Here is a 14,165-nt window from a genome sequence, read left to right on the forward strand (position 1 = left end):
AGGGACAGAAAATGGCCATTTTTAAAAACGTAAAAACATTTTTACAACACATTTTTACAAATGTTTTTTTTATTTGTTAAGTCTAAAACGAATGTTTTTTAATAATTTAATTAAATTACTATTATTATTAAGCAAAAAATAATTACAAAAAATATTGTGTTTTTACGTCATTAATTTAAAAACTACCAGTAATGTAATGTACTTTTGTCTTACTTTGTTTTTTACATTGTTCTTTGCCTGCGGGAGCACAGGGAACAGTGTGTTACAGGTAAGACTTATGAAATTACGTCACAGCAACATAAATCTAAGGGCATCTAAAATCCTATCATACAGTAACTATGAATTCATTTATCTACCAGGCCCTTTTCAACAAAGTTTAAGCCATTGCAAATTATTTTCAGGCAATGTCCCTTTAATGAAATGAACATCATATTAAGAACACAATATTTCATATGACCACAATAATACTGGGTTTTTGTAGGCTTGTGTAATTGCAAAATAGAGTACACTCCACTGGATATTTCAGTAAATGAAGACGATTGGGTTATTTACAAAATGCAACATTCAGTTATAAATAATTAAAGATCTGAATTATTGAAATCAAGCAACAAGCAGCTGTGGCTCCATTCTTCAGCAACATAAAGGTTTTTCTTTGGCACAAAGAAAAATACATCAGAAATTAAACAGAATATTTTAGTGCCCTGATTATTTTTCCTTTTAAATAAAGACATTGTCTTGCATGCAACTTGCAAATTGGAAATTGTTAACAAAAGCATAGTTACTGATAGAGAGGCAACATTAAGATTATATGTATACCTATCGCCCATGATATTAAATGAACCAGACAAGTCTATCTTTCAATCAACAAAATCATACCACTCCTATATAATAAAATATGACAAAGAAAGAGCATATTATGACACAGCAACAAGTGTAACAACACAGGGTGTGGTGCCCAGAGAACAATGGAGAAACGTGGCAATGAGGTGCGTAGCAGAAATACTATTTCCTGTTAATGTAATTTCCTGAATTGCAAGTGCATTAAAAAGCTCATAAAACAGAAGTATGGCTTTGGATTTGTGAGTCAACTCAAGGCAATACTACGGTGGCCCCTAAATTACAAACAGCTCGACCTCCACAATCAAAAACCTGCTAAATACAGCTTAAAGGAAATCTCAATCCAGGTTCCTCTGCTATCCAGGAGGGGGCAGTCATTCAGGTATTAGATCAGACAAGGTCTGAGTGGGTATATTGTGAATTTATCACACAAGAGAAGCTCCAGCAGTGCTGATAGGAGTACATAGAAATGAAAAGGAAACATTTTTTTATATTTAAAAGTTTCGCATAGCCTTTTTATTTCACTCTGAGATTCTGTACAGCCACACTCACGCAAATCCTCTTCTGTTGAGTGAGCGCGCACACACACAACCACACACACACACACACACACGCACACACACACTGAAGCATAAACTTGCAGACAACATAGAAGTGCATACATGAGTAACACAACCAGTTATTCGAAGCGCACATAAGGGTGAAAGTTTTTCCACGGATTAAATGCATATAGCTTGACTTTGGAAATGGCCCATCTCATAAACCATTTCATGCTATAGTTGATATGCATAGAAAAATCACAATTAAAATATTAAAGCTTTCATTAGACATCTAAAATCAACATCATATGCCAATTTTAGAAATGACTTGTACATTTTTTTTATAAGATAAATGTGTATCTTATTTTTGAAAATGACAATAAAAACACCTGCCTTAGTATTTTTTTATTTTTTAAATCATTTCACAGCAAACTCTCTCAACGCTACTGAGGCAAAAGTACCAGTTTAGGGTCCTGGATGCCTTCATGATATTATATCTTAAATTAGATAATTATTAAGAGACCTTTGAAACATAACCCAGTCATTCAAGAGTTCATTAAGGACATGCATAGTTGTTCACATGTAAGCATAATTTACACCGTGGTTTCACTTTTCCACAAACCACTCTTCATTCCAACAGAGCTCTGTGATTGGTCTGTGCCACTCATGTCCTGCTCTAGTTCCAGCACAGAGTTTTTCAGGTTGCCATTTTGGCCAGCGGCCCCCGGCACAGTGGCGGTGTCGCCGTTCAGAGGGTAGGAGCAGCGCTTTGTTTCCGCAGAAGCTGCGACTTTTAAATTGTCTCTGCTGGCACATCGCCTCTGAGCGTTTTGCATGGCCACTCGGCTGGCCATCGATGGCAGCAGGGGGAATGGTTTGCGACTCCCGCTGCTGCCTCCATCGCTTCCCTCCGAGGGGCTCGTAGCTACTGATTCTCCCACTCGCTTCCCGTTTGTCAGCACGCTGGCCTGGTTCTCTGACAGACTGTGGTGAATGCTGCCATTCTCACTTGTGGCTTGTTTGTAAACAGCATGCGATGAACTGAGGTGGTCTAAACCTATGGGCCCTAAAGCTCCAAGACTGCCCCCACCTCCAGCAGCCCTTAGAGCTTTGAGACGATAGTGACCTCTGCCCTCGCCCCGATGATAGTATTGACTACTGCCTTGTTTAGTTCTGCTGCTCGCTTTCCTTCTCTGGGGCTGTCCTGGGGCTGCAGAGTTAATGGTGGGCAGAACATTGTTTGTAGGCTTGGTGATGTTGTCAGTACTGGTGCTAGTGTTGTTGCCCGTAGGAGCACGTGAAGTGCCGTTTGAATTGTCTTGTGTCGCCTGCAGCAGGTTGGTGAGCTTGCAAGGCCCTGGGCCCACGCTGCTGATCCCACTTGGTGTGGATGACGACCTAGCTGATGAGGAATTATGAGAGTCACCAGGTGGATGGCAGTTGATAAAAAGCTGGGATCCCTGTTCAGAGGTCTGGACCCCACTCCCAGTAGTGCAGGTATGGGTGTAGGTAGACATGGGATGAGGGCGTTGATAGCCTGGGCAACAAGCCAGCCAAGAGGTCTGGACATCTTGTCGCCGGAAGCAGTGGTGCACCACCAGAAAACCCCCCAAAACTGTTGCGACTATCCCATAGAGACAGCTAAACAACAAGCTAGTGTGACCTGTAAGCCACACTGCCATGGCTGCACAACACCACAGAGCCACAAACAGGAAGTGGGTGGCCACCAGCACAGAGAACTGTGTCTTGAGCGAATACTGATCCTCTGGAGACATAACAGGGTGTACAGGTCCAGTCACTGAGTCTGTGGAGAGCAGGCTGGTACTTCCTGCGAGCGCAGGATGGCTCTCGGTCACAGGAGAAGACAGAGTGGTTCCTGTGCATTCTTTGGCCCCACGGCGCCTCAAGCGAAAAACAGTGCACAGGAAATAGATCCAGGTCACCAACACCACCAGGCCAGCGGGGACAAAGAAAGACCCCAGGCTGGAGCGCCGGACCAGCCAGCAGCTGCAAGAGGCAGAAAAGATTGCAGGAGAGTCAGCACAAAACAAGGACATCTTTGTGTGTCATTCGCTTCAGCAGCAATCCAAACAACACAAAGTCAAGGGCCAAATGGCTCAAGGATAAAAAGAGAGGCACTTACTAAGGGCTGTTGTCTCCATAGTCGTTAACATTGACAGCTGCTGTGATCCCACAAATGATGAGAGGAACACCATCAGCTATCAAATAGAACCTTGAATAACAGAGAGACACATATCAAACTCATGCGATAAAAAGCGATTCTTGTGCATGTTTGACCTTCGGCTGCCATGATCTTTTTTCTTTTCCTTTTGGTGTTTTAATGTATTCCTGGCTCTCTATCATGTGCAGGGCTTTATGATCTGAATAGGCAACAAATGGTGGCTGGAGGTCAGAGGCACAGTGTAGTATGAGCACAACCTCTAGATCACAGGAACAGAAAAGCAGGAAGAGAAGAAAATCGGGAATACTGGATATGATAGATATGCTCAGATTCATGACAACTCCCACTCATTCTCTTATGGTGGTCTCATGCCCCTTTCCCCCCTCCCCCTCCCCTTAGTCATTGGGCACAATAACCACCTTTGATCGTGCACACTTTGGGTGGTCACACACAAGAATTACAGCATCTGCCCAAAATATAAACCTTATTGACAACAAACAATAATCTCACAGTAAAGGAAGTGGGCGAAGGTGAGTTGAATCTTGTTCACTGACCTGAGCATAGGTCGTTGCGTAGGCGGAACAGGAGATTCTCCATCTGGTTGCCGGGGCATTCTCCACACAGCCTCTTTGTAAATCACCCTGGCGCTGACTCCAATCCACAGCAGGGTTGACAGCGAGGAGTAATGCAAGGCAATGCCAACCTGTCATGTAATGTTGTCAGATCAGACATCAATCTTAAATTCCTCTAAAAAAATGCAATACTTGAAATTCAAAACTTACTGCTTGGCAAACGACTGGATAGCTTGTTAAGCTTATGCCGCCTGCGTATATCGCTGTTGTCATTGCAATGTGGAAGCAGGTATTCAGCAATGTGTGCCAACTTTTTCTTGATATGCATATTGAACTATGGGAGAAGAGTAAGCTAATTAGATAATGAAGCAAAAAATAAATAAATAGTAGCGAGAAATTGCAAATACACTACAGTACCTGTGGTGCAGTATGTGTGTAATGATGATAGTAAAGAGGCAAAGGAGCAGAACTGCAGTGCAGGCATAGACCACTGGATGGAGCACCCTCACAGTCAGTGGGGAGCTAGGGAAGTCAGGTACCTCCTAGAAACCACAGAAGTCAAGTTAACTCTCATTTAGCCACGGTGATCTTGGATGAATCATTACATTTTTGAGCCTACCTGCAGAACGGCATAGTTGCTAAGCAGAGAGCAGCGCATGGTGGAGGTGTTGCTGTCACTGCGGACCAACTGGCAGCCCTCCTGACTCCAGCTTCCCTGCTTCTCCGGTCCCTTAAGGCTCCAATGGGCTGCCACGGCATCGGTACCAGGAGACAAGTGGCGGAGTGACACCCAGATGGGGTCTGAATTGTTCTGCATGCTGCAACCATCTGTCACAGAATGAAATTAATAAATAACTAAAAACCTACTGTTTACTGAATAGAATACCCAATGCATTCTACTTTCCACCTGGTTGTTTTTGTAAAAACAATTACATAAACTGGGGTATAAGTGCAAAAAAATGGATTGAAGGCTTTGTTTATATTTCATGATTGGTCGCTACAATTTGCAAAATGACTCTTGGCAAAGAGAGAGAAAAACCTGCCAAGGCAAAAACAAGCAACGAACAAAGAACAGTCCCAAGGTTTTTCTGGTGCAGTGGTTCAGACAAAGAAGCCTTTCATTATACTGAGTTTCACACAGTATCGGATCTGTAAAAATTATACCCGGGTTACGTTTGGTGAAGAAAGCAACTGTCCCATTTGACTGCAAGGGATTTTTCATATTTAATTAATTCAAATAAGCGCAAAGTGGTTCGTTCTTTGTTCATCCTGAAGCATAATTACGATGTTTGTAGCTGTCACAGAGCAGAAGAATTACACTAATGTGTTTTATTATGATGCCTAAGCATACAGAGCATCCAAACACCCATGATTTTAACTTTAAAACATTAACTTTAAATATGCATAAATAAATAAATAAATAAATAAATAAATAAATAAATAAATAAATAAAAGGAGTCTCTTTAATATACTAAAGGTTTCCTTACCTAGGCCTACAAAGACTACAGGGCTGTTGACAGTGCGTCTGCGGGAGTGTTCAGTAGTGGTGCTCGAGTTCCCAGTCAAAGGAAAAAAGCTGCCTGTTCGAAAGGCTACAAACTGCAGTTTACAGTCTGCTGCAGCATCCGAAGCAAACAGATTAGCTGGAAGAGTCACCGAGGCCAAGGCTACAGAATTCTGGAGAATTAAAAAAGGTGTAAGTCACACAAGAAGCCAAACTGCAAATGTTGATTGTATCAAAATCCTTCATTAAACCTAAACTGTCCGTGTCTATATGATGTGGTTATTAATGAAGTAGACAGAACAGGCGGATGCAAGAAGGCATACATAAGCCTCACCTTTAGGAAAAAATTGTTGAGAGAGGTGTTATGGGCACCAGTGCTACAGTGGACGCGAAGCTGCTGTTCATGGCCAGACTCTGACGTTTCCATTCCCAGGTTGCCCACTGACACCTCACGCTGCTGATGCGCAGTACAAGTTATCCCAGTGAAGTGGGCAGGTTGAATTAGATGGGCTTCCATCACAATGTTCTTAGACATCTGTAAACATGAAGTCACCCAGGCAAGGTAAACACCCTGACACTTTCATTTAAACATTACTATGGGTTTTGTTGCATTACACAGACAATTTCACACAGAAATATGATTAAAGACATGCACCGCTCTTCTAAATCACACACACATGCATTTCCTACTGCATGAATGAACTATAGAAAGATTTCACAGGTTTCACAGCAAGCATGCTCTGTTGAAAATCACATGATAAATATATAAAAAACAGTTAATAGTTCCCACCATGGAAAATTCTTTAGCATTACTGTGTAGCTGAGACCAAGCCAATGTCTCAAGGGAGTTGACTATAGAACTACAGGCTCTCTTCTCTCTCTGGGCCAGAGCGAGAATCTGTTCATCCACCTGCATCAGGTTACTGCCCATCTCCACCATCACCGCCAACAACTGGAGCACAGGGAAATTTAAAAGGAGATTTAATAAGGAACTCTAGAGAATATATTACTACATTTACTTAAAGTGCCCTCACCTCTTTTATCTGTGTCACATATTCCATAAACTTCTCCATAATTTGCGCCATGTACAGTACATCGACCGAGTCAGTAAAACCAGCAGCCTCCAGGGTGTATGTGCGAACTTGATGTGCCACTGTGACAACATTGGATGCATTGATGGGCCTCTGAAAAGCAAGAGCGGAAATATGGTGAGGACATAAGGAGTCACGTCATGCTGCGAATGTTTATTGAACCAACATACTACGGCGGTGACAGCGCTGCGACTGACCAGGATGAAGGTATGCAAGACACGTGTGATGCCGTTGGTGTAGTGACAGTTTGAGTAGTCGCCATCCTCCCATTTTCCAGTACGGTCACAATAGCGAGAGGCTTTTTTCTGCTCCATGCCCCCCTCAACAGAAAGGGAAGGGTAACGCAGCTGCAGGCAGTACTGGTGGGAGGTAATTCCTGCCAGAGTTCTTGGCCACCTGTGGATAAATGCCAGAGAATAATGGCAACGCTGAATCTTTTTTTTAATATCGTATGTTCCATATTATAATATACAGGATATATTTAAAGCTTTAACTGACCTGAACTCCCCGCGGTTGTTGACAACTTTATCTTCTGGACAGAAGGAGGCACTGTTCTCCAGTACCACTATCTCAACGGTGAGAGACTTGTTGCCCCTCCCAGTAGAAACCACACACTCCCACTCTCCACTGGCCTCCACATGCACATCGTATAGAATAAGCTCACTGGATAAAGATGATAGCGACAGCTCATTATAACACATCGTTAACACATAATATTGTAACTAATAAAGCCTCTCCCTTTTTCTTTTTTTTACACAGGACTGTCTTTGCACTAAAACGAAAACAACTCATCTGATCTACTACTACTCTGTCTGCGTTGCTCTATTTACCACACCTGGTGATAAAGGTGCAGTCATGCACGACACTGCTCTCCAGCTGGACACCCATTTCTGGATCAGTGGTCACCGGCTGACCATTGTGACGCCAGTGTAAAGTGGTCATCTTGTCCACCAAGGCAGCAGCGCAGTGGAAGGGCAGCCGATCGCCTTTGAAGACCACCTGACGCTGAGACGGCAGCAGTGACATGGTGTGCAGCTCCAGAGGACCATCTGAGCAACACGGTGGGAAAAGATGCAGATGTGAAGGTTACACATCGCTCGGAACTGCTTGTGCTGCTCTCTCATTACCAAGCCTCAGCTACATTTTTCCACAGAAGCTATTATGAGTCTGCCGTTCTAGAGCAGACTGGATGCAGACTGCAGCAATTGGTAAATTCAACCCACAGGATTAGCCGTCAACACAACTCACTGAGCCTTTTGGAAATATGTCCCCCGCAGAGCAGCGGGGATTGATTTTGTTCAACCCTTTTTTGGTCGGTTAATCCTTGAAATAGCTGAGATGAGCTTGAACTTCATAATGAGTGAACTGTTGCTATCATTCACAGTGCAACATTCTCTGAAATAAAGTGGTGAACCGCCTCATTCATATGCCTCACTGCTGCCAGGCTCTTACCACAGCTCAGATGGCCTTCCCTTAGTCCACGCAGGGGCTTTCCCCTCAGGCTCATGGGGTAGGCACACAGGGTTTCTTCCCCTAGCCGTGCTGGACTGCCGCGAAAGAAGTTCGGGACCCATTGCAGCTCGCAGTCACATGTTAGGTAGTCTGAGTTGAAGTTCCTGAAGAGAGAACCAATGTATTGTAAATAGTACTAACAGACCATCAAAGAACTTTGTGCTCCAATTTTGATGAGTTAAATTCTAACATTATTCTAATACTATTTAATTTGAATGTTAGCACTAATTAGCACGTATCCATATCTGTGTTTTGCACTTTGCTTGCTAAGCTAGCAAGTTCACTCTCTTCTCCTAATATGGTCCATTTTGACTCCACAAATACAAGATGACAAAATAACAAACACACGGGTTAAAAACAGCCACTTCACAAATATCTCATGCCCATGTCCATCTTTTATATACAGTCTGTGGTTCAGTTTTGAAATGTTTGTAGATAAACTTCAATGTTTCTTTACGGTAGCATAAATGATATGCTTTCAGTTTTTTTTTAAAAAAAGCATGCACAGTATAGACAAAAATATCCAAATTAAAATAAATACATGTCAAATAAATCCTCTTTGATTATTTGAGCTTTGACACAGGCTTCACTGTGAAACACGGTTGGCATACACACGGGAAAATAAATATTAATTGAAAATAAATGTTATCTTTGTCTAGGATGTCCAAAAATATTTTGTTAAACTATGGACTGGTATGCCGTGAGGGTAACCTCGGGGGAACGAAAGGCCGACAGAGTTTAATACTCACACTAGCTTGAGGGACGGCAACTCTTCAAACACCCCTGGATTCATGGTTGATATGATGTTGCCAGAGAGGTTCCTAACAGAACACAAATTAGATATGAACAGTGTAACTTCATAGCTTTGCTGTAACTCATAGAGGACTTTTTTTAATCGAATCAATTCATCTGCCTCTTACAGTTTAGTAAGATTGGTCAGCCCCTGGAACATGTCTGCAGTCAGGCAGCCAATGCGGTTGTTGGAAAGGTCACTAAAAGTGTAAAAGACAAAAGAATGTGGTCAGTTATTTTCAAATTAAGAGGCCTTTTCTCAATCACTCAGCACCAGATTGTGGTGTCTTGACTCTTTCAGTGGCCGCATTGCTTTACTGATGTGAAATGTCATTTGTCTAAGAAACATATGCAATAACTTGTATAGGATCTCCTTTCATGTCTTTAAAAATTAAGTAGCTGTATTCAACTGTAGTCAGAACATTATATATTTTAATATTTGGGAAGTTAAAGAAGGGTTCCAACAGTTCTGGCTACTTCTCCTTATCAGGACACAAAGGGACCCAAGTACGAGTTTATCATCATTGGGGTGAAAGCAGGGCCCCAGTTCTGCTGTCCACCTCTGAGTGTGATGTATATCTGCAGTCAGAGAGGGATCTGCTCTGTTGTACCTCTGACACTACCCAGCAGAGAGCTGTCCAGAGCATGTGTTTATCTCTATCTGTTTGTTTTGAGAAGCCCCAGACCTTGCAGGGAAAACACAAGAAGGGGGAGGAGGGAAAGGGAGTCATGCGGCGCTGCGCCGAGGAGCCTCTTTGGACCCACGCTGCAACCAGACCTCGGTGTCCAAAAACACAATGAGTGAGCAGCAAGCGGCCTCAAACAGCCGCCTTGTCACATTCAATTGCGTGTGAGGAGCCCTGAGGTTTGAAGCGGGGCTCACAGATGACATCCCAGTGTCCCCTCTGCAGAAACATTTAGGAAAGGAAGCTTTTATGGTGACAATAACACCATGAACCTGATATGACATATGACATCTGTGAGCTTCCAAAAAAATATATATGTGGGTTTTCTCCTGACTACTGCCAATCTGGGCAACAAACTAACCTCCGTCCATCTTATGCTAAACCTTAGGATTAAACTCTCTGCGTTTATTGAGTTGTGAACCCGAGTGAAATGTGGGTCATCTTAATATCTACTTACAGTTTCCGAAGCTCAGAGAGGCTTTGGAAGGCTCCAGGCATGATGGTGCTGATTAAGTTGTGCTTGAGGTCCCTGGGGGAAAGAGAAAATGTTAGGTGCACGCAAGGACTATACTGACACATTAACAAGAGGACTGCAAACTTTCATTTTTGTATTCTCACTGAGAGTTGCAATGTTTAGATTGGTACTGCAATCATATATTTGTAATCAATATGTAGCTGGAGCGAATTCACTGAGCTTAGCATAAACTTGGATCAAGGGAAGCAGCTAACCCGGTATGTCATTGTAATAAAATGAGTCCTCAAGGGGCACAAAGTTGTAAGGCTCTAGCTTGATTAATTAACCCTTTCAGAGAAGAAAGTTTAAAAATAACAGCAGCATTTTAAGGGATTTTGTGTAGTAATAGTCACAAGCATGGTATCACCATTTACCATTGAAAGAAGACGCTGTTAGGTTTAAATGAATGGGAGCAGGGACACACATCCTAAACCTGGCTCGTCCAGCGAGCCACAGCAGGATATTTGTGCAAACAAATAGGAAATATTATCCGAACTGCCTCCTGGGCTTGAGACTAGCGAGATATTCAACCACATAAAACACTTGTGGAATCTGAAACTATTAACACTAAGTTCTGTTATTTATTTATTTATTTATTCTTTTTTTTCCAAAACTGTCCTTCCCGCAATAAGCTTTACCCAATTCAAACCATAAATAATAATTTTCTTTGAAGATTTAATTTCATACTATCCGCTGCACTTCTCCACCCTGTTCCACTTCTACACCCACACTCCAGTCTTAAAGATTTTAGCTAGATACTCCCATCTACATCAGCTGCTGTAGATTAGATTTTGAACCTTTTTTTTGGCCAGGTGAGAATAGCAAGGCTAAATGAGGTCGGGAGACGGATGGTTATGAACAGCACATGTTATCCACGTTCCTATAGCATGAAATAGTTCTGCTCTCATCAGAGCAGTCGCAGAGTCAGATTTCCTTACAGGAGCATCAGTGCAGCAGCTGCGTTTTTCTCGATTTCTCTTTTTAACAAAGACTTCGATGTTATGTTAGACCTCAGAGGACCTTTTGGTCCTTTTTGTTTTCCACAAAACATTATCTTCCACGGCGGTTGTCAACCACGCTGCTTCACATCACCTCAGGCGTCTCTTAACCACTGTTTTGTCTGCTTTCCAAGAGATGAACTTTTCTGGGTAAGCTACGGCGGGAAAATTGTTGTAGAAAATGCTTCGAGCAAAGAAATTACACTGCGGTGTGGCTGAGACATGCTCAAAAAGATCAGGGGGTTTTGCTATTGGTCCTTCTAAGCCATCACTCATATTTAGATTCGAAACAGGAGACTGGTTGAAACGATGGAGCAAAAAAAAAAAAAACTGGCCCCAGACCAACAGGCTAAAGTTTGCTCGGTTCAGATCTTTGAGTTTGTGCCAGCTTGTCAGTCAGAACATTTGCAACAATTTCACAGCTTTTTAAAAATCGGAGATATTTCCACCTCTGTGATTCTAAATAAGCAGTAAAAAAAAGCATATCACCAATCAAATCAAAGAGCAATCTGGGTGTTTGACAGAGAACAGCTACACTTTTCAGTATCTGTGTGTGTGTTTGTGTGTGTCTCCGGACTATATTGTGAGTCTGTCACAATATAAAATAGCAATCTTTGTGGTACTGCGTCTCCCTCTGAATATACATGTGTTTCTGGGGGACATTAGCTTTATAGAATTTGTTGACCCAGGCAGGGGAAGAACAATACTGCTGTTTCCAGTCTGTGTGTCACGGGGCTCATTAGTGCAGCGATGAAAGACGCGGCACTGCCCACTACTTCCTCTCCCTGAGATCTGTCTCGCTCCCTCCCTGTCTGTCCCTTTGACACACACATGCTCCACGTGCGCACAGCCACACACTTTGCTGTGTTACCAAACGTGCTCTTACAGCTGGATTAAAATGCTAACACAAAAGTGCCACAGAGTCGCTGTAAGCTGGGATTCAGTTGCTAGATAGAAGTGTCAGTTTCAAGGCTTGTCTTTAAATGCTTGTTTTTGTCACCTCCTTCTTGCAGATGGAGGTAATGTTTACTATAACACTGCTCATATGATCTACACAACACATTTATTATTAAGACAGTGCATTATTTCTTTTCCTTTATATTGTAAAAATCTCCTGCTTAAATCTCCTCAGATCAGCAAACTAAAGATCTCGAGAAAAATATAATGGCTAATTTTAATTAGCTTCTTAATAAATGTAATGTACTGCACAGAACAACTAAATTAACTCATTTCTTCTGGTGTGTTATCTTCTGTTATATTGTCTGGTGGAAAAAAACACCTAAAAAAAATCAAAAATCAACAGATGATACTAGAATGACACAAACATGACATAAATCCAAATAGACTTACACAAGTACACAAACATGTTAGCCGTGCTGTTCTCACAGGACATTAGACTGAGTTCAAATTTGTGCCTGGATACCAAACCAAACCAAAGAAGCGTTTGTTGATTTTTGGAGGAGGCCACTTCCTTCTGTCCCTGCAACATGTGCTATTAAAGGTGAGCCGGTCGCTGCAGTGCACTGATATGTAAATATTTGGGTGCTGTTTTTGATAGGTAGTTAAATTTCGATTCGAACACAGATGCTATATGTGGGAAAGTTATGAAATTGACCCTTGTGAAAATAATTTAGTTCTCCTTTATCAAGTCAGTACTTTTATTTTCTCTGATTTGCTGGTTTGGAAGTCTTAAATCTTAAACACAGGAGCAAAATGTATCATTCAAGCGAATGAATGAAGCCAGAACTATATAGTGACTGTGCCAATGTGGATTTCATGTTTCTCAAGAGGAATCTTATCCCAACTGCATCAAGCCAATGTGCATTTCCTGTCTGGCTCAAGGCTCTGACCTGATTATTAACACACCGCTGCCTCTGATCCCTTCTCTTATCACCAGGCTGGTAAACGTGAAGGAAAACAGGAACTGAAGCACTGTCCAAGCACTTCGCCGGCACAATCCCAGCTGAATGTCTGGAGCCGCCTCTTACCACTGGCTCACAGTGTCCGATTTGTTTCCAGCGCTATTTAAAACCTTCAGTACAGTAGATTGAAAATAGAGTAGCAGGCTTCACACTCAGGCGATGACTTGTGTGCGTGCCCTCTGGAGTAGCCAGCGCCCCATCTTACAGCAGCTTCACAGCTCAGTGACCTCGACACTGATGAAAACAGCTGTCACCAAGGAAGAGGATAACAGCAGAGACAATGAATGCTTCAAAGCCTCATGCTTGCAGACCATGAAAATATCAACAATTTTAACGTCTAAAGTTTAAATTGTAGCTATTATTTTAGTTTTTCAACATCCTCCTCAGGAGCAGCATCTATTTCTTCCAAAAGCTCGATGAGCTGATTGATGGCGACACATTGTTACAGTCACTACGACCTTTCTTTTTGAGTTATGCTTTGTAACCTTCTGAGTGCAGTGCTTCATCCCCTACGCTACATGTGGCGCGTATGATTAGACGGTGACAAACTCAAGCTCGCTCCCAAATCCAAAAGGGGCCATTGTCTGCCGCCGCTGGGCCTAACACCAGAGGCAGCCATTAAGAATGCCCCCCCCCCAAAACTCCTCCTGATCAATGGGACTGGTCCTCTGCCATTCTGAAGAGTCATTGCTCTGTTGGATACAGGGGATGAGCGCCTGGGCCCCATGCAGACTGGAGAGGAGCGACGTGCTTGTAGGGCAGCGAGAGGGTAATAATGAAGACATGGTCTGTAAAGCGCTCCAGACATGGAGTGCTCCATTATCAGGAGCACAGCAGCAGCAACTGGAGTGCTGACATTGTTTAGGCTCCAGCCCTGGAGGGAGCTGGGAAAATGACGGAAGCCGGGGGAATGGCCACTCATTATCACCAGACTGGAATTAAGAATTTCCTGTTGCTGGAGTTTTTTTTTAAAGTTTTTTTTTAATGGAAAGTCAGTGGGTTGCGGCGTGATTTCT

General features: G+C 42.6%; 1 protein-coding gene across 1 annotated transcript in view; it reads right to left on the minus strand.

Moving 5' to 3' along the window:
* Window positions 1-391: 391 nt before the first annotated feature.
* adgra2 (adhesion G protein-coupled receptor A2) overlaps window positions 392-14,165 on the minus strand; it is a 39,705-nt gene continuing 25,931 nt past the window's right edge. The window contains exons 3-19 of the mRNA XM_082554434.1: window positions 10,173-10,244; window positions 9,158-9,229; window positions 8,987-9,058; window positions 8,178-8,341; window positions 7,561-7,774; window positions 7,224-7,388; window positions 6,923-7,121; window positions 6,669-6,818; window positions 6,425-6,586; window positions 5,969-6,169; window positions 5,618-5,807; window positions 4,750-4,958; window positions 4,548-4,672; window positions 4,341-4,464; window positions 4,113-4,261; window positions 3,520-3,609; window positions 392-3,383 (exon numbers count right to left, since the gene is read on the minus strand). Coding sequence (XP_082410560.1) covers window positions 1,970-3,383; window positions 3,520-3,609; window positions 4,113-4,261; window positions 4,341-4,464; window positions 4,548-4,672; window positions 4,750-4,958; window positions 5,618-5,807; window positions 5,969-6,169; window positions 6,425-6,586; window positions 6,669-6,818; window positions 6,923-7,121; window positions 7,224-7,388; window positions 7,561-7,774; window positions 8,178-8,341; window positions 8,987-9,058; window positions 9,158-9,229; window positions 10,173-10,244 — 3,772 coding nt within the window. The 3' untranslated portion in view covers window positions 392-1,969. The remainder of the gene's footprint in view (window positions 3,384-3,519; window positions 3,610-4,112; window positions 4,262-4,340; window positions 4,465-4,547; window positions 4,673-4,749; window positions 4,959-5,617; window positions 5,808-5,968; window positions 6,170-6,424; window positions 6,587-6,668; window positions 6,819-6,922; window positions 7,122-7,223; window positions 7,389-7,560; window positions 7,775-8,177; window positions 8,342-8,986; window positions 9,059-9,157; window positions 9,230-10,172; window positions 10,245-14,165) is intronic.

Source organism: Aulonocara stuartgranti (assembly GCF_965226115.1).
Source record: "Aulonocara stuartgranti genome assembly, chromosome: 12".
In the NCBI taxonomy this organism is placed as follows: domain Eukaryota; kingdom Metazoa; phylum Chordata; class Actinopteri; order Cichliformes; family Cichlidae; genus Aulonocara; species Aulonocara stuartgranti.